At 35.0% G+C, this 20,046-nt stretch overlaps 1 protein-coding gene across 6 annotated transcripts in view; it reads right to left on the reverse strand.

Annotated features, from left to right (window-relative positions):
- The window catches only part of SON (SON DNA binding protein), a 33,017-nt gene that overhangs the window by 1,140 nt on the left and 11,831 nt on the right, over nucleotides 1–20,046 (reverse strand). For 2 of the 6 annotated variants that reach the window (XR_002775077.1, XR_002775076.1), the window contains exons 3-12: nucleotides 19,803–20,046; nucleotides 17,701–17,861; nucleotides 15,688–15,834; nucleotides 15,288–15,476; nucleotides 8,300–8,410; nucleotides 7,201–7,317; nucleotides 3,732–3,811; nucleotides 2,891–3,038; nucleotides 676–747; nucleotides 445–560 (exon numbers count right to left, since the gene is read on the reverse strand). The exon at nucleotides 19,803–20,046 is cut by the window's right edge and continues 5,621 nt beyond it. Coding sequence is in view for 4 of the 6 variants with exons in the window: in XM_023517464.1 (XP_023373232.1) it covers nucleotides 445–560; nucleotides 676–747; nucleotides 2,891–3,038; nucleotides 7,201–7,317; nucleotides 8,300–8,410; nucleotides 15,288–15,476; nucleotides 15,688–15,834; nucleotides 17,701–17,861; nucleotides 19,803–20,046 (1,305 nt within the window). In the remaining 2 variants the exon portion in view is untranslated. Of the gene's footprint in view, nucleotides 1–444; nucleotides 561–675; nucleotides 748–2,890; nucleotides 3,039–3,731; nucleotides 3,812–7,200; nucleotides 7,318–8,299; nucleotides 8,411–14,368; nucleotides 15,184–15,287; nucleotides 15,477–15,687; nucleotides 15,835–16,009; nucleotides 17,472–17,700; nucleotides 17,862–19,802 lie in introns of those variants that run through there. The other 4 variants (XM_023517464.1, XM_023517465.1, XM_023517466.1 and 1 more) reach the window with 3 other exon arrangements.

Genomic DNA, 20,046 nt, shown 5'->3' on the forward strand with positions numbered 1-20,046 from the left:
GCATCAAACTTTAATATCTATTAGGTTTGTATTTTTTCACTAAATGCTAGAAAAATAATTCACAAAAACATAAAACCCATACTATGTCTGTCAAAATACTTTAAACCCAGAAGAAGCAAATCATTTGGGAAATTTAAGAACAGGTATCCAAATTGGAAAAAATAACACCCAATAAAAGTACTGAATAAATCCTCCCACATTCCCCTAGAAAATATCAACAAATTGTGCACCAGATTTTGCCTACATTTTCGTCTAGTTTATTAAAAACAGGACACTCACAGGTCATATTAAAGCACCCTTCAGTGTTTTAAAACCCAACCACTTACCCACACATAACACACCCCCACCCACAAAAAAATCTTAATATTGTGATAATGTTCATCCCTCACCCTCTAACACTATTAAATAAATATATACAATTAATGCAAAAATTATCATATTTACCCTAAAGAGAAAATGTTTGCGATGATCAGGGCCACTATCATGGACCAAGAGAAATTCTGGTGGTTGCCACCTTCTCTTATTACAGATTTCCATCAAGGCAGAAACAGGATGCTTGCCTGCCAGAAAGGAAAAACAAACAAACCTAGTTACACATTATTGTCAACAAATTTACAACAAATTATGAATTCAAGGTGGGGGTGGAACAAGAAAGAATTCAAAAATAGCTCCCACCTGACAGATCTTTCATTGCTGCAGAGAAGTTCCCAGACCTCTTTTGTGCTCTTTCTCCTACTGCAACAAGTCCTAAAAAAAAAAAAAAAAAAGCCCACTGTTCACTAAAAATTTCAAAGCATCATTTAAAATTATAATATAGAAAAGCAAAGACTCCTATAGGACCCTGAATCTAAATCTATGCCTTCAAATAAAACCAATGTATTATTATACTTAATTTCTATATCAATCTTAACTTCTCTTGCTATGTTTCAGTATATAATTTTATACAATTTCTAACACTAAGGCATATGGATAAAAACAGAAAATGGCCACAAAATACACACATACACACATATTCAAATTAAATTCCAGGTAATTATCAACATCTCTGGTCTGTTTCTCTTAAAGCAGTAGCTATTTATTGTAAGTTATTTCTCTTAAAAACTGCTGTTATTGGCTCTGTGCCAGTAGCTCAGTGGGTAGGGCGCTGGGCACATATGCCAGGGCTGGTGGTTTTGAACCCAGCCCAGGCCTGCTAAACAACAAAAAAATAGCTGGGGGCAGCACTACTGCTCAGTGGGTAGAGCACCGGCCCCATATACCGAGGGTGGCAGGTTCAAACCCAACCAAACTTCAACAAAAAATAGCTGGGCATTGCGGCAGGCACCCATAGTCCCAGCCTCAGGAGGTTGAGGCAAGAGAATGGCTTAAGCCTAGGAGTTGGAAGTTGGAAGTTGCTGTGTCCTGTAACACTACAACAAAGGACAACAAAGTGAAACTGTCTCAATAAAAAAAAAAAAAACAGTTATTATGTTCCCAAAAAGGTTAGGATGTAAGCCACCAAGAAAGAGTGAATAAGGCACGTGTCTGCAAGGATAAATGGGTCCTTTTCTCCCCAGCAACAGTCCCTTTATTGACTAATGTGAGATGTTCTCAAAATATAAACATAACTTCTCTACATAACCACCTCCCTCCCACAGGTCTATTTAAAAAAGAACTAACTATATTAGCTCTCAGTTGCTCAAACAAAGTAAAAGAAAAAACATATTCCTAACACAAAATAAAATAAGGCTTTCCCTTTATCCAAAATGCTTGAGATCAGAAGTGTTTGGGACTTTTTCAGGTTTTCAAATGTTTTTATCATACTTACCAGCCAACCATCCCAAGTCAGAAAATCTGAAATCTGATAAGCTCCAATGAACATTTCCTCTAACCCCTATGTCAGCACTCAGAAATATGGGATCTTATACTTCAGATTTCCAGGTTTAGTATGTTCAACCTATATATTATAATTAACTCCTAGGAAATGAGTTCTGTTCTCTTGAGAAGTTCTACCCAGACCATGTTGCACAACTCCAAGGAGAATGATCCCTGGCATTTTGCAGTACATATTTGGTACAGAGACAGTTTTATTTCCCAAAACATTATTCCAAGGGGTGTTATCTGTGGAAACTAAATACAGATAGTTGAACCTCTGTAAGTTGACCACCCAAGGGACTTTAACAAACTGGTCAACATAATGAACTAGCCTACTGTACTGATACATACATGAGGCACATGTCTGGTCTCAAAAAATTAGGTCAATTTAAGGAGGTGCTCAATGGAAGGCAGGTGGCCAACGATGGAGGTTCTACTGTATTTAAATACTTAGCAACCACATATAAGCTACATAGACCCCTTCCTCACTCCCCAATTATCTGAGGACAGTAGGAAACTATACTCAGTGCTGAAAAGTTCCAAAGTGCCCTAACACAAGACAGAAAGAGATAATGTTGGCAGTTGATCTACTCTTCTCCAACCTAACCCAACCTAACTATTGAGCTGGAAAAGAGGGACAAGCAAAAACCTTTATAGAATGAAGACAAAACAGCACTCTAATAGGATATACCGAACATGTGTGAAATTAGCTGACAAAAAAGATATTCTAGAAATTAAGACATGGTCCCTCTCAAGAGAAAACAAAACAGAAATTCTGTTTTCTAAACATGAAATCTAGTTAAACTTATAATCATAATTAGATACATGCATATTTTCTAATACTTAGCAAGTAGCATGACAAAAGCAAGCTTGTGTGTTTAACCCACAGAAATTGGGTTAAAGTTTTTTTCTGACACATAGCTATACATATAAGAAATGACTCCAGTTCAGGATCACTAGGATTAAAAGAATGTATAAAACGAAACCCTAAATGTTAAAAGAGGTATAATAAACATTCCAAAAAAGAACGTGTTACCTTTTCGGTCTGTCTTAAAATCAACTAGGATGGGTTCCTTATTTCCTTCTTTGTTTTTTCCTAATCCTTCTCCTTCTCTCCAGCCCATTTTTCTCATCAAAACGGCTCCCATTCCTCCAGTTACCGGGGCTGCTCTTAAGAACTGATCCTATCCAAGGAAAAGAAAGGTAAAATGTCCCCATTTTATAGTTAGAACTTGACTACAGACTCACTGGTTACTTTCTCAAAAGAGGATTCTTATTTTATACTTTTATATCTGTTACAGTTATAGTAATTAAATGCAAATGCTTCTATACTTAATAGTGTAGTGTGTATGTTCTAATTATTTTCACATTAACATAATGTTACTTTGACAGTCAAATAAGGCAAGTAAATAAATGGCAGTCTTCAAAATTAAAACAGTAGCCCTCATGCCCCCCTCCAAAAAAAAAAAAAATTTAGAACACTCCTGTTTTCGTCCACTATTTAGGTTCACTGGTATCTCTTCTTAGCTTGCAAAATAAAAAGAAGGCAATGTTAAAACAGTCAATAATATTAATTGTCCCAGGTGTACCTAGTTTGTGAATAAAGCCCAGAAAGCATTTAGAAATAAATAAGTTTGGACACTGAAGAAGCATACTGTTGTCATCCAAAGTTTTCTTCCCCATTCTACTATAAAGCAAGTGTAAATATTTTACTTAGAAAATCCCTATGAAGCAAGAAGATAACTCTAAATTTATGCAGTAATAAATAGAAGATAATCACATAAAATGCCCTGTAAGTACACCAAAATGAATTTGAATTCCTTTAAAACCTAGCTTGATGTTAAAAGACTTAAAAAACTCCTTAAATGTTTACATACCTAGGCCTCGGTAGCAGCAGTGTTGTGAATAGTACGGCTGGCACTGACCGGGGCAAGAAGACAGCTACAAGGATTTGGCCCTGAAACAAGTTTCCATACAGAGGGGTGAAAGTTCACAGGTTATTCTGTGAACAATCATCTCTCTTGTATCCAACCCACTGAACCATAATTTCCATCAAAGCAGCAAACCACTTAATGTCCTAAGATGCACAACTATATATATATATATATACACATTAGCATGGTCAACAGTCTTATTTTCACACTGAGAAACATATAATGCCTCTTTTTAAAGGGCATCTATGTACATATAACAGTATTGAATTCCACTGTTGATCTTTAAGGGCATTTTTTAAAAATTTTAAAACATTAACTCCAAGTTATGATTTCCCCCTTGGCTATTGAATTTTAGGTTTATGTTTGCAAATATATAGCAAAAGTCATTAACTTATCAAGAGAGGGAGTTAAAACGTCTGATAGCTAAGCAAATAGTATGCATTATAATTTCCTATATTGATAAGTTAATATTAAATGTAAAAAATCCCGTTGTACACACTAATAAAACTGCATAATCTCATTTGTTTCCCAGCTTTATAATTAAATGCTAGGGAGAAAACATGCCAATGATGTGTGACTAGACATTAAGTTCATCAAGGTGCTCTGATGGAAGGAGGCAACTGTGGAGGTAAAAACATACCCCTGGTTCAGTTCCTTATTTGGTGCAGGCCATGCAGAGTAGATGTATAAAGAGAAAAGTTAGCTGATGCTTGGATATCAACTGCCTTGATGCTACACACCTAGAATGACTTTTACTTACTTCCAGGTTCATCCGCCCCTCCTTTCCAAGGAACACTCCTAAAAAAAAGGGCAACTGTGCAGAGTGCAATATGAAACCCCAAATAACCCAGGTTTCCAATTTTGTTTCCATTCTCTAATATCTAAATCTGTTCCTCTACCCCAGAGTGTATTCTGTTTACAAAAAGATCCAATAAATCTAATGAGATCACATTAATAAACAGTGTATCAGATCATGTCCAAATCATTACATTCCAGAAAATGAGGGGTCTTTTAAAATGTTTTACTGACATTAAGAATACTGGTACAACTTTTCTTTTTTATCTAAAAATACACTGCAACAATGTAAGAACATGGAGCACGTTGGCATTCCCTGTGGTTTTTTAACATACAAAGAGGATGGTAGGCTATTCTAAAGCAACAAAAAAGCTGAAATGATCATTTGAGCAAGTTTTCTAAACACAACTAAATAACGCATTTCATGATATTTAATAGCAATTATAAACTAAATTTGCAGTTGCCTATTTCCTTCTGTGTTTTGGCCAATTTTCATTCTAAGAAAAAGTTCTTTAATTGTTAGCAGTATCAAATATTCTTCAGCAATTGTGTGCAATTGGATGTTTTCCTGAAAGTGCTGTTTTTTTCTCATTAAAATTGGTCTGCAAAGTATATTTTACATTAAATGTAAGGATGAAACTTTCTTAAAGGTTCTACTAAATATTTTTAATTATTTAAAATCTGTGAACTGCCTGTTAAGATCAAAAATACCAAAATAATTATTTTATGGAATAGGGGAAAGCCAATTTACTTATTAAAAGATTCTACTTTGTAATAGGATTTATGTTGTTAACCATGTCACCATGGTGTTTAAAAGCATACAAAAATTTATGGATCAGCACATCATTGTAACATTTCAATGGAAACGCATTCAGAAGTTTCTACCTACCAATGTATGTGGAGTGTGTGTTATATGCCTAAACACCCAAGAACTTCTAGTTTTAACTTCCTGAAATAAGAGTACTGTTCAAAACTAAAAAGAATTAAGATAGTAAAGAATTAAATGTACATTTATAATTCTTACCACTGTCACCTGAAAGCCATTTTTCAAATACATAAATCATTCTCTCATTTTTAACTATATTAGTCCAAAACCACAAATTTTCAATACTTTGCTAGATTGTCACTTTTTCCCCAATATCACCCCATGCAAACTAAATTGTTAATTTTTTAATGAAATCTGACTATATACTCTCTATACGCACATTATTGAAATTATTACCCCCAAATGCTTGCCCCCCAAAAGGCAAGCAAAATGAGTGTTTCATATTAATTTAAGAAGATCAGAGATAAGACTATCAAAACTGAAATGTTATGAGATTAAACTGTCCAAAGCAACCATCTTTTTTTTTTTTTTAAATCCACCTCATTCACTGGCACTCATAGCAACTCTCCCTATGTAACCATCACATTATCAATTACCATTCTCTGAGGTAGTAGTAAGGACCCATCTCCACTTGACACTTGGGAGACTGAAATTCCAAAGAATTACTTGCCCATGATCATACAAGGAGCCAGGAGTACAACTGGATAAAGAAACCTTCCCAATCCATTAGACCATGCAGCCTCCCAGTTTCAGACTGCTATGCATGCTGCCAATACTCCTGAAACAAATTTCTTGTCACTAAGCCCACCAAGGTTCGTCCCTTTACCAGAACACATTTCATCAGAATGCATTCCTCAACCACCTAAGACTCCCTCAAAGATTGAGGCAGCAATAGGTGGAGGTCATAGGTCTCAATGCAGGAATCTTAAACCAGATGCACCTACATCTTCGTGGTGCAAGGTGTCCATTCTCTCCCTTGGTTTCGGGTCTTATGTTTGTTTTCCATGAAGTTAGTGGTTCTCAAATTGAGCCTGTGGATCACCAGAGGCCACCAGGGCCTAAATGGTGGTCCACAGATAAATCTCCACCCCCCTCCGATACTATTCCTCTCCCTTCAGCATGGCCCACCACACTCCAGCCATCCTCCCTTAGCCTTTCAGTACATGGCAAGATCACCACATGCAGTGCTAATACTAAGGCCTCCCAACCACTTGCTATAACCAGCAGCTGACCTGGGACTGGAGGTCACAAGAGGAGTAATGAATAGGGGGTGAAGGGATCTTATAGGACACAGGAACTAATAATGAAGGACAAGTACCAAGGAATAGACCAATGGAAAATTAGAGTGATAGAAGGCTCTTGGGGACGGTGATCCACCAAAATAAACCTGTAATAAAGTATCCCATGATGAAGAAAAATTTGAGAACCACTCCTTTGAAATGATTAGGTTAGTAGTCCAACAGGAATTAGGGAATATTCTGAAGAGTACCTAATATGCTATTAGTGGTCAAATCAGAGTTAAATTAAAAAAAAACAAACCCTCCCACTCAAAACCAGCAGCAACAATTTAAAAAATAACCTCAGGATATAAACTGAGTGGCTCTTGAGCCATATTTATACATCTGCCATTGTCTCATGAATCCAGTCCATCTTCAGCGTCCATCCTGGAGCATATACACAAAGCAAATTTACTCAGGAACTCTGGTTACCAGAATCACTGGCTTCCTTCATGCATTCTTAATAAAACAATTTCTTTGTACTTCAACATTTTTGTGTGTGCATATTGTGTACCTTTTTAATCCAGGCTTGGGCACCAGTATTGGCCAACTGTTCTTGTGTCAGAACCTGTACTCCTGTACTTCCTGTGAACTGGCCAGGAATAGAGTTCAGCTGAGCCCAGGCATCAATCTGAAGAAAGGAAACCACTTCAATTAAGTAAATAATATTATAAATTGATTAAAATGCCACTGGCAATAATTTAATTCACTTTAAAAAATGTCTTAAACTTTCGACTTTTAAAATAATATACTGAATACATACAAATTTAAAATTAAATATTCCTCTAAAGTTAAGCACTCTGTTAACTCCATGAATCCCATTAATAACAAGATTTCAGATGTACCTAACAACTAAAAAAACAGGTATAATATTCATTATTTAGTATCACACAAATACATAAAAAATGTACAAAAAAGCTAATATATGTCACAATAGCCTGGATTTTTAATTATTTCCTTTGAGATACTATAAATCCAAAATAAACTCATAACTTATGCTTAAAGATTAATACATGACACTATCCCACTCAAACACATTAAAAAGCTTCTTAAAAACTGTAGATACACATCACTGACATTTACTGGCAATTGAAGAATTAGCTGCTATTCATTCAAATTGAATTTAATAAACACTTGGCATTGTCCCTCTCTGAACATGTGCCTTGTTTCTATACAGATTTACCATAAAAAACTACAAGAAAAATGTAGAAAAAACAAGAAAAGCACAGACTCTGGATTTAGATTACCTGGGTTTAAATCTCAGTTCCCCCACTCACTAGTTGTGTGACTGGATATTTCTCACCTATCCTTAACCTCAGCTTTCTCAATTGAAACATGGTAATCAGTAGTATCTAACACATCTCTGAGGATTCTGGGGGGCATTTAGTTATTTCTATATATCGACTATAAACTATGAGGGCAGGAAATTTGTTCTATTTTGTTTGCTCAAGAAATAGTTCCTGCCACATAATATGCAATTAACATTTACAGAATCATAAGGCCTCAAATAATTTTCACTTACATTAAGTCAGCTAATTAAGGTAAGTTATTTTGTTACACTTCAACTATCCAATTAGTGAAATTCTCATTTATATATAAAAACTGCTACATACCCTTTCCTGAGCTCGGTTTAACATACTCATGGCTTCAAGATCAAATGCATTCTCACTGAGTCTTTTCTGAGCAAGTGCCCGTTCACTCATTGCTGTAGAGATGTCCACAGGCTAAGAAAGAAAACATAGATAATTATCTCAAATTACCAGAGCCCCCTAAATTCTGAAAAGTCCTCATATCTTTAGTTGCTGTATGTCAAAAACGAAATAGTCTTACGTACTGGAAATCTGATAAAGTACGAAGAAGAATCAAAAAGTAAAGAAACCTTGTTAAGAAGATAAGAATTAAGGTAAATTACAAGGTAATATAGGCAGCAGAACCAAAACAAAACTGACTGAATTTAGTTTATTTTCTATGGTATCAAACCATAATCATGGGATGTTCCATTAAGAACTTAAAAATCTCCAGCCTTCATTAACAAAAGGTCATTTATAATAAACTGGGAATTTTTGTAACCATTATAAGTTTTGTATTCCTTAGCAGTTTTCGTTTTACTCCACTTATTAGCATAACCTTCAGAAATAAGTAAAATACTTAAGTAGAAAAGCATCATGATCATTCCTTTACCCATCAGCACATCTCTTTCATCTTCTTCTTCTTGTGCATGTATATACTTTGGTCTTAAGAACTCAACTTCTTCAAGAAATATACTCAAGATATACATAAATGATCCTTTTGTTTTCAGTTTACGTTACCAAAAGTGAAAATATTTCTGTGGAAGTCAAAAACATCAACTGAAACACTTTTAAATGTTTGAAGTCGTAGGTCCTCTTCAAAGCTCATAGTCTAGCCTTTAAAACTTTATGCTAAGCAGAGGTAAATTTTACAGTTTTTACTTAAAAAAAAAAGTAATCTTTGAAGCAAATTCTCAATATGTCTGTGGAATGTTTAACTACAGGAGGAAAAACCCACAAAGTAAGTATTTGGAATTTCTTATTTTAAAATTAAGAGGTCAAGTTGATTTATTTTTTATTTATTTATTTTTGTTTGCTTTTAATACCTCTTACTATTTTCTAGTTATTTGTAAAATGCTTATCTGACATAGAAAGTTTTGCTGTTTTCACATATAAAAAATGACTAGTAGATACTGCATGACATATATTAAGTCAGTAAAACAGTTAACAGCTATGGATGTTCTTTTCAAAAAGAAGAGGCTAACTTTATGTATAGTGTATGAAATATTTTTTTAAAAATAAGATCCAGTACACACTATATGACTATGAGAATTATACCTCATTGATAAGGATCTACTGATCTTTCTTTTACTACCCATAGAACCCCTTAATCACTCCATAATTCTTAGTTATCTTGCTGAATAACAATGTTCCTTTAAGTAAACCAAGGTTTTTCTTCTATGAAGTATATTTTTATACAGTGCTTTCTTAAAATGAAGGCAAAATTAAACTGAATTCTTCTGAAATTATGACATTGTTACCAATTTCATGAATTGGAAAACTGTAATTTGTTAAGTCAATTTAGTAAATCACCTACACCAGCAGTCAGAATATTTCTAAGGCCTATCAGAATTAGTTAGTCTAAGCTGGAGGTTCTCAACCTGTGGGTGGCAACCCCTTTGTAATAATGACAATACATCATGGCATCAGGAAGGGCGAGAACCACTGGTAAGTAAAGTATGACTGAAACACTAAGAAACTTTGTATGCTCACTTTTCACTTCTACTTCTGATCAATTCCTAGTACTTAAAATGGTATTACAGATATTTCAGGGCAAAATTTATGTCCCCGAGGCCTACCTTACATGTTTCCTGAAATTGATTATCAAAGATTATCAAGGCAGTTTTTCAAGACACACCAAATGAGACACAAATTGTGTCTCATTACCTTCAGACTTACTTTTGTTTTCATAGCAATCTATAAAACTTAAGTGTTAGAGTGCTTTGTCATAAATAACAGGTTTTTATTCTGAAAAGGTTAAAATCTGGGAGAATACTGGGAAGAATCCCTGATCCCAACCCTCCATTTCCAACAGCAAATTCATAAAGATATATTCAGAAGGCTCTAAAAATGCTGACTTTTCTGGAATAAAACTAATTCTTTCCAAGTGCAAAGCTAATGAGTGTAACTTTGTGAACTCATCCTTCCAGAGACGTCCTATATCTCTGTATTTTTCTCTTTTTAGCCTTTATTAAGCAGGTAACCTAAATGCCTCATCTTTTATCCCTAAAATGGAACTTCTTTGATGTCTTAGGAATGTCTCACATTAAAATCACATCTAACTCATTTCATCTGTTCTTCATCAGGCTCAGCAAATGAGCTGGAAGTTCTTGTAGAAAAAATTTATTATCACAGCAATTTGAGTATTAATTTCTTATTTTTAAATATGAAAAGATATGCCCCAAATAGAATGAATCAAAATTATCTTAACCTCTAAGGATCTTCAAGAGTTTACATCAAAATCCTATTTCCAGCTTTTCAAGGTAACTCACGTTATGGAATAATGCCTAAAAAGCCTACTATAATACCGAAACCAGTAATATTCAAGGGTCAGACCAGATCTTTTTTATCCATAATTAAAACACTCATAAAATCCCACAGCTACTCTTTAGAGTAGCACTGTCCAACATAACTTTGTCTACAGTGACTGCTACTGAGCACTTGAAATATGGCTATTGTGATGAAACTGACTTTTTCAGTGGCTGTTGACTATTACATTGGACACTGAAGTTTCAGAATCTTTCATACTTTAATATTTAGAAACAGGAAATATGGGATAGGAACCAAAATGATGCTAAAAGTCCTTCTAAAAACTGGGAAAAATAATTTTAAATTTCTAGAATACTATTATGAAGTTGCCATAACAAATCTTATTTCTTTCCATTGATACACTATAGACTGGCTCACTACCTAATGTATAAAAATGATTCTGTACTACAGTCTAGGTATTATAATGGGAAATGTTTAATTACATTTTCTCTAAGAGTTTCTAAAAGGGGAAATTTTAAATTATCCTGAATTAAACTGTAATTTTCACGTTAGTAAAAACTGACCAAGTTCCTTTATCTCTTTACCTTAGCAAAAATGCAGATTACTACCATTTCTAAAACCTACAAAGGTGTCTCAGGTGTAATGAAATTCATAATACAACTGGTACCATGTAACATGCAGTTCTTGACCCTTATTATATGCGTGCCTTATGTATCTTCATTTCTGATTTAAAAAATTCTTTTAAATCTATTTACTCCTCTTTTGTTAATCCAACTGTTTACATATAGAACAAGCATCTTAACAATTTTGAAAGATAACTGTTACAATGGGGTACATCAGGTAAGGAAAATAACTCCTATAGCCAGAAAACTATTTTCTACACCAGTAATTGCAGATACCTCAAAAGAATAAAAGGAAAACTTCAATCATAAGAAAAGAGAACTATAGGAAAATCATCTGGCCTGTATGTAAAACATGATTTTAAGACAGTTAGTAAAAATTAATGAAATATAAAGAGGTTCATATGTAAAAGAGCAAAATGACAACTACAAAAACAAAAGCCACAGTAATATTCAGAATGTTCCAGTTAGTATGTGTTTAATTGAAAAGTGAATTATGAGTATTTTTATTATATCATTCAAAAATCTCTACTGGGTTAATTCTTACATCAATCTAAACAAAGTGTAACGTGAAAACAGATAACCTATGAAATGGCTTAGAGAAATTCAGTATTAAGCACCTAAGAGAATCTAGGCAGAAAAGGATGAATAACAAGGCTGTACATTACACATTTCAGCAGTGCTAGGACCTAGGTGTTTAATTTTTGATTAAAATTTTCACTTTATACCAAGAAATTAGCTTTCCTAAACTTCATATATTTAGAGCTTCTAAAATTAAGAGAATTTTAGTTCCACTGGAATTTGAAAATATGATTCAATAACAGAAGGTAGCAAACTGCTTAAAATAAAGATAACATCTAAACAATCACTAGACCTTAATGGAGCTAACTTTGGATGCCTAAAGCATTTATTATTGATATTAAATCCACAACAACTCCAGACTAGTAATTATAAATGGAGCCATCACTCTACTTATGTCAATGATTATGTTCAAATCTATACAGTAAGTCTTTCCTAACTTTATTACCAAAAATTCATGTCCTTGAGGACTGCTTTTTTTGTTCACAAATCAAATGCTCACAAGATCAAAGTTCTGTAGTCTCTCCTTACTGAGGATGATGCTGGCTGGTTTCTGAGTAGGAAGACGATGCTATGGCAGCAGAGATCACAGTCTGATGAGTTGTTTTCCCATAAGAATATGGATTTATGCTGCTCCATCCATCCATATTGTCTATCATTCATACTTATGTCAAAGAGCACTCATATGTCAGACAACTGGTGGGATTAGGGATTATAGCAAAACTAATTCAGCCCTTATGAAGGGAAAATCTCTGACCTTTGAATAAATGTTTTATACTCAGGACTAGAGAACCACAAACTTCATTTAAAACAAAAAAGACTTAATAAAAATACTATCCAATTAAGTAGTTGACTATTAAAAAAAAAATTCCTTTTACTCTAAAAGCCTTTATTTCAAAGCTTAAAGAAGGGAATCATAAAGGTCAATATTCCCAACAAAATGTCACCCAAAATATTTCACATTGATATACAGAACATTGTCTTTACAAATATAATAATTTAGATGGTTGCTGAACAACTAGAACAAAATATTTTATATTGTGAACATTTATATGTCTAACATTATTACTGTCAGGTAAAAATGCAAGAAATTTAAAAGCAAAACAATCTATTTTTTCCCCCTAATATTGGTGGGGTTCTTTTATTTCGAATTAAAGTTAATCTATATCTTCTTTGAGTCTAATCTTCTAAGTAAGCAGCTTAAACAGTTCTGATATCAAATCGCTATATTTTCCCCAAAAGATGCTATTTGCTTACTTTAACTCTCTGAACAGAACTTATTTTTCTATTTTAACAAGACTCCTTTATTCAAATAATTTTATAATTACTTAAGTATACTTTATCTAGTTCCCTCCATCCTAGATATCTTGAGAATAATTCTCAACCTTTAATTAAAATCTGACAAATTCTGATGACAGATAAGGCTAAGACATCACACTTTGACTGAAAATGGCTTAAGACTAAATTTCAAATACACACTCTTCATCTAAAGTGTTATCAGGTTTTACTTTCCCCATGTTCAAATGAAAAATTTCAAAATAGTTATCTTCTCAGGAAAATCCCTTGGAACTTTGCAATATTTATAGTCTTCACTCTATTGGAAAATATTTCACATGTAACAACTCTCCCTAGCTATGGTTTGTCCTGCTCTATTAAGTGCTTAATCTGCAAGAAATTAGTTATGAAAAGCATACAAACTGGGATTTCTAAGTTAAGTTTGTTCCGCCTTATCGTGGTTTACACTGAGCTACCACAAGAAGATTTAGTCATCTGCAAGTATCAGTTAGCCTTTTCCTCTTGAGATGTGAGGTAGCCTGATTTGGGGATTCTAACAGACCTACTCAATAGGTCTCACTAAATTACTATCTAATCCAACTATCCTTCCCTCACTGGTGATGGTATAACTTGCTTCAATTGTTGAACCCTATGTGAATATAGTTCATCTGTGAATTAAAGTTGCACTGGCTAATAATCAACACCAACACCAGCTTTATAGTAAAGAACTTCCCTTTCAAAATGCTACACATCTAAAAAAAAAAAAAAAAAAATTGGCGAAAATGTCTCCTGTGAATAGCCTAGGGAGATAAAAATGCCACTATCAAAAGGTTTCTGATTTGGGTTCTGTTCACTTTCTGATTTTCTAAACAGAATTTATTGCAGAATAGGAGGTGTTTACTGGAAGATGATGATATGGCCAATGGAACCTGAAGTGAGGTACAGGTCTCTTTGACCTACATATCCCAGAACTGAAAGAAGTCTGTATGGGTATCAACTATATAGTCCAGTTCTTAGACAAATGTCTGGGCTTTGGAAACCAAGGGCAAGAGGTGATGACAACTAATCTATAGTAGCATTTAAAACTCCCACCTCCCCCTATTAAGTCTCCACCCTCCCAGATCCCCCAAGCGTGATTTTGCACAACAAGTTAAATAAAAGTAAACTGTTTATTAAAAGATACAGCAAAGGTACAGATACAGAGATACATACAAAGATACAGATATATATATATATATTTACATATATATACAGTCTTGCTGTTTTCATGTGCACTATATTTAGCAGCACATTATTTAATCAGGCGGCATTTTAATGGGGTTGTTTTGACACTTAGCATTATTACTACGTCATTTTGACAAGTTACAACTATAGCCTCGTGGAAATCTCAAGGTGTGAATTCCACTTCTCCAACTTTTAATAGTAGCAAAGAGGGGAAGGAGAAGGGAATGGAGTACCAAGGCTGAGCATTAGGTTAAACACAAGATTCAAAAGGGCCAAGGTAGCACGGGTAAGGGAAAATGATTAAAATTAAAGGCTATCTGACAAACAACCCAGAGAAATAGTTTAAAAAAAAAAAATCAATTAAGGGCCATGGGCTATGTACCCAAGATGCTCACATCAGCCTACAATGACCTTTTCCAATCCAGTTCTTGTGTTGAACCTGAGGGTCTGCCTCTCTCCGCTCAATCCCTCCACCCAGTAAATTTGCTACCACCAAAATCTAGAGCTATAAAGCCTTGAAGCAAAACGGGAAGCTAAATAGTTGTACCTTGGGCTACCTTCCCACAAGTGCAAGGAGGGCCCAATGTTGGGTAGGGATGTGATAACACTGTTCTCGGCAATTCGATGCTTTTCACTTTGTGGCTTGTTTCCACAAAGTGAATTGCATCGAGTTACTGTCAAATGAGAAGCTGCGGGTTGTTTCATCTGTCGTCTAACCCGGCCCTGCCGTTTAACCCGGCCCTAAGAAGAGTGAAACAGAATCCAAATCAGATATAAAATAACAATAAAATGACAGATTCAGGTATAAATAAGGAAAAAAAGAGCATAATATTCCTCTTACTTACCTCTGAGGGTAAATTGCTGCTGAAAACATTGTCATCATCTTTGTTCTCTTCACCATTTTTCTCTACAGGAACCCACTCTCCATAAACACTATCAGCTTCTTTTTTCCGGTGTTGAGATCCAGATGAGACAGGAAATTCTTTTGTTAATGTTACCTGGCTTTTGGGTGGAGTTGGCTTTGCTGCAGCAATCTAAAAAATAAAGTGTTTCTTAATTAAAACTCAATGTAACAATTACCTACATTAAATGGTTTCTGAAGATTTTCAAAATAATCAGAAAGGAAATAATTAAACGTATTTATCACAGTATTTAAACCAAAAATAGACTAAATTCTATTTGGGTTTTATTTAAATAGTTCCATAATTTGTACTGTTTTACCAATCCACAAGCACTAATACTCACATTCAAATTGAAAAAAATGGGTTTGGGTTCATTGAGTTTAAAGGGATGATGATAAAAAGGAGGTTCTTCTTCCTCTTCATCCGAAACATGAGGTTTATTCACTATTACATCATCATCTTCTTTACTCTGTGCGATCTGTTTGCATTTCTTTAAAAGTAAAAACAAACAGAAGATAAATCTTAAATGCTTTATGTAGAACAACATGTGATTTCTTAAGAAGACTCAAAACCACATAAAAGCAACTTTAAAACAAACAAGATTAATGATAGGTTACAGATAGATAACCTGGCTTCTTACTTATTACTTAAACACACTCTGGCTGGTCAGTCAACAACATTTATTGAGCACCTACTATGTGCAGAGCACTGTACTGGGCACTGTCTGGGGAATACAAAAAAAAAAAAAAAAAAAAAAGTAGAAGACATGGTCCCTGCTCCCAAGGAGCTTACAATCTAGTACAAGAGACAGAATACATATACATGAAATAATTGAAGAACGCTTTTACAGAGCAACACAATAACAAGTGCAAACTGATATAATACAAACTGATTACATAAGTGCTAAAAGAACAAAGGCTTACGAAAGAATAGAGTCAGGCAGGGTTAGAGAATCAAGGAATATTCCTTGAGGAGTCCTAAGCCAGATTTTCATAGTGAAGAGCAAGGGATTGGTAGAGAAAGGAAAAATCATCCTAGTCAAGTGGTGGTTAAAAAGTGAGAAGAGGCTAAAAACAGCAAAATACTAAGTCGTATTTTGGATAAAGAGCTTGGATTTGATAAGTAAGCAAGATAAGCTTTTACAAGGTCCTTAATTTTTTTAAAAAAAGTTGTAATTCATATTATAATAAATCTAAGTGAGGAAACAAATTAAGAAGCATTATGATCCTCAAATGTATGGCAAAATAGCAGATCGGAGATATTTGCAGTAAATTAGATAGTAACATTTTGTAGGTTGAATCTCTTCATGAACAGAAGTTAAAAATGAAAAATAAGGCATGATGGAGAGGGTACAATTCATGAGGTCTGACACATAAAGCAAAGTCAATTCCTTCCTAAGAAGCAAAGGAACAGACTCCATTACCTGGCTTAATAAAAAGGTCAGAGTTAATTTGGGTAGACCTGTCTCTATACAAGCAATAGAATTCATCACATCTATCATCAATTGAAAATATTACAATAGAAAAAAAAGCTCATTTAGCCAAAAACACAGAATATATCAAGCTTGTAACCAAGGGGAACAGAATATATTGACAGTGGCAGGCTGGCATAAGGCTAGCCAATAACAAGTTTCAATATATGAAACAGTGTGGTATTTCTGGATTCTAGCAGCAATATTTCAGCATCCCCCCCCCCCAAAAAAGTAGTTAATAATAAAACAAGCCCCCCCCAAAGCCTCAATTGAAAAGACCAAATTTTTTAAAAACAAAAATAAGTATGTTTAAAATATATATGTTACTGCCAAAACCCGAATCGCAGGAAGAACTGATAATGGTCGGCCATTATCGCCAATAGCTGGTACCAAACAGCCAAAACCCGAAATGTTGATGCGAAAGAAGTTCCTTTCAGGCAATGGCCAGCTAGTCTTAATAATTTCCAAGCTCCGGTGGCAAAAGATCATTTCTGAAGATTGTCTGTGTCTTTGCGTATATGTAGTACACTCGTGGCGATCAGTGAACTCGTCGTGAATGGATACGAAACTGTAGGCGAGCTTCTGCGTGTTGCTCACTCAACACCTCCTCCATTCAAACGAACCGTCCCACTCCTCAGTCAGTTTGGCTTCTAAAACTGGAAAGCAAAAGTAATGGGAAGTAACTTTTAGCTAGCGGAGCTTAGCCATCCCGGATAATGGCCTGCTAAACAGAGCTTCTGCCGCTGCCACATCTGTATTTCGGGTTTTGGCCACTCGGTGCCAGCCATTATCAGTTCAGCCCACAATTCGGGTTTTGGCACGCTCCAGAGTCAACATCACTGGAATAATCCATTTAAGAATGAAAACAAATTCTGTCTAGCTTACCTCAGTTAGTTCTTCTATAGTAGCTCCTCCTGACTTTTTAGCAACTTTCTCTTCTATTGTAGGTGGAGGTGCAGGCTTTAGGTTTGGCGGCAAAGGAACACCAGCCTTAGCACACATGGCAGCTGCATTAGCTTTGGCTATTTCAAGTAATTGAGCCTTATCTGTAAGAGAAAAAATATAAGAAGCAGTTTCCTAGAATGCTGTATGTTTTTCATTACCAAAAGTTTTATTTGCTAAAAAAACTGAAGGCATCAATTTTCATGTTATACCTGTGATCAAACCACTCTGGCTCAAAGTGTTGTTAAGCAGTGGCCCCTTATTTTAAAGAATTAAATCCACAATGAGCTTCCCATTCAAATACTACACAAAACAGCTGACTCATTATACAACTATCATAACCACCCTCCCATACACACTCTGAAGACACAAACTTGCAAAAGCCAACTTTTACTTGTTCAAATCACCACAATCTTAAATTACTCCTCTAATCTGACATCTTAAACAACTCTTTTGAGTCCAAGTTCAAGAGTCACCTCTTCTAACAAGTTACCATTAAGTCAGAATTAACTCTCCTCTCCACTCTAATGCCTCACCTATACCAACAGTAATTATTCATTCTGCCCTTTATGGAAAGTTTTACTACTTCATTAAAAAAGACATGCATTTTACTCACGTCTTTTAGAATTACATAATGTTCCTTTGCTCTAAATGAAAAAAAGACCTCAAAAAACTTTTGTTGAACTAAATGCAGATTCTCCCTTATTACTCTTAATATCCTTTTCTTTTTTTTTTACTCAGAGTCTCACCATGTTGCCCTCAGTAGTACACCAAGGTGCCATAGCTTACAGCAACCTCAAACTCTTGGGCTTACACAATTCTCCTGCCTCAGCCTCCCAAGTAGCTGGGACTACAGGCACCCACCACAATACCCAGCTATTTTTTATTGTTGTTATTGTTGCAGTTCTCATTGTTTTGAACAATATTGGTTCAAATGTCATTGTTGGTTCAAACCTGACAGCCTCGGTATATGTAGCTAGCGCTGTAAACCACTGTGCTATGGGCACCAAGCCTAAATATCCTTTTCTTTAAACAACCTTGACCTAAAAGTGTCCAATATACTGGAATAACAATAAATTATCCATACTTATTGCAGGTAATCTTGCATTATCCATCAAGTTTTAAACATCTCTAACCACTACTTAAAATTAGGGAAAATTGGAGCTTATTTTGAGATGGTGCTGCTCTGTCACCAGGGCTAGAGTGCAATGGCATCATCATAGATCACTATAACCTCAAACTCCTGGACTCAAGCCATCCTGCCTCAGCTTCCCAACTGGCTAGGACTACAGATGTGTGCCACAAAGCTCAGCTAAGTTTCCTATTTTCAGTAGAGATGGGGTCTCTTGCTCAGACTGGTCTCCAACTCCTAAGCTCAAGCAATCCTCCTGCCCTGGCCTTTCAAAGTGCTAAGATTATAAGTACAAGCCACCACTGCGCCCAGGCAAGCATTTATTTTTAAAGTATAACAGATTATTAAAAATCACTAATAAATTTACCTTATTTGGCTAATCACCCACCCAGTTAAATAACCCCCCCATGCAAAATTCTCTACTCCAGTTATCAACTATTCTAATCAGAATTACCTTCTACAGTATTTTAAGTTCTAGAATGCCATTTTAAGATATGTTAATTTATTTAAAAAGAAACATTGTTATTTTAGGGTTATTTGCAAAATGTATATTGGGATACATATAACAATCTGAACATATACTAGCTTTGTTTTTAATATGACTAAACCTCTACATCTGCTTCTACTTTTCATTTTCATCATGGCAAGATGACCAAAGCAAAATAAAACACTGAAGTACGCAAACACCCTGATTCTAATTATACTCTAAAGCAAGTCTTTTTAACATCAATTACAATACACTTAACCGTGTATTTTCTTATCAATACAAGCTCTTTGAACCATAAAAATTTAAAAAGAATATTTACACTAAAATAACCCAAAGTATTTTATTTGACTCAAGATCAGAAAAAAAATTCAGGTTTAAATCATTCTCTGGTCTATACAGTGCCATTAAACTTTAAAAAAAACTCACCCAAATCTGTCAGACGTTTGGGTGATCTGCCTCTTTCAGAAGATCTGGATCTTTTACGACGGATGGGAGATCTACTGAACCTTCTTCTCAAGGGTGTTCTTGATCGCCTCAACCTTACTGGGGATATACTGAAGCTTCGTCGTCTTGCCCCAGATCTTGATCTTCTCCTACGGCTGGGGGTACGGCTCCGACGGCTGGGGGTGCGGCTCCGACGGCTGGGGGTGCGGCTCCGGCGGCTGGGGGT

Source organism: Otolemur garnettii, unplaced genomic scaffold, assembly GCF_000181295.1.
Source record: "Otolemur garnettii isolate 467f Iridium unplaced genomic scaffold, OtoGar3 scaffold00111, whole genome shotgun sequence".
NCBI lineage: Eukaryota > Metazoa > Chordata > Mammalia > Primates > Galagidae > Otolemur > Otolemur garnettii.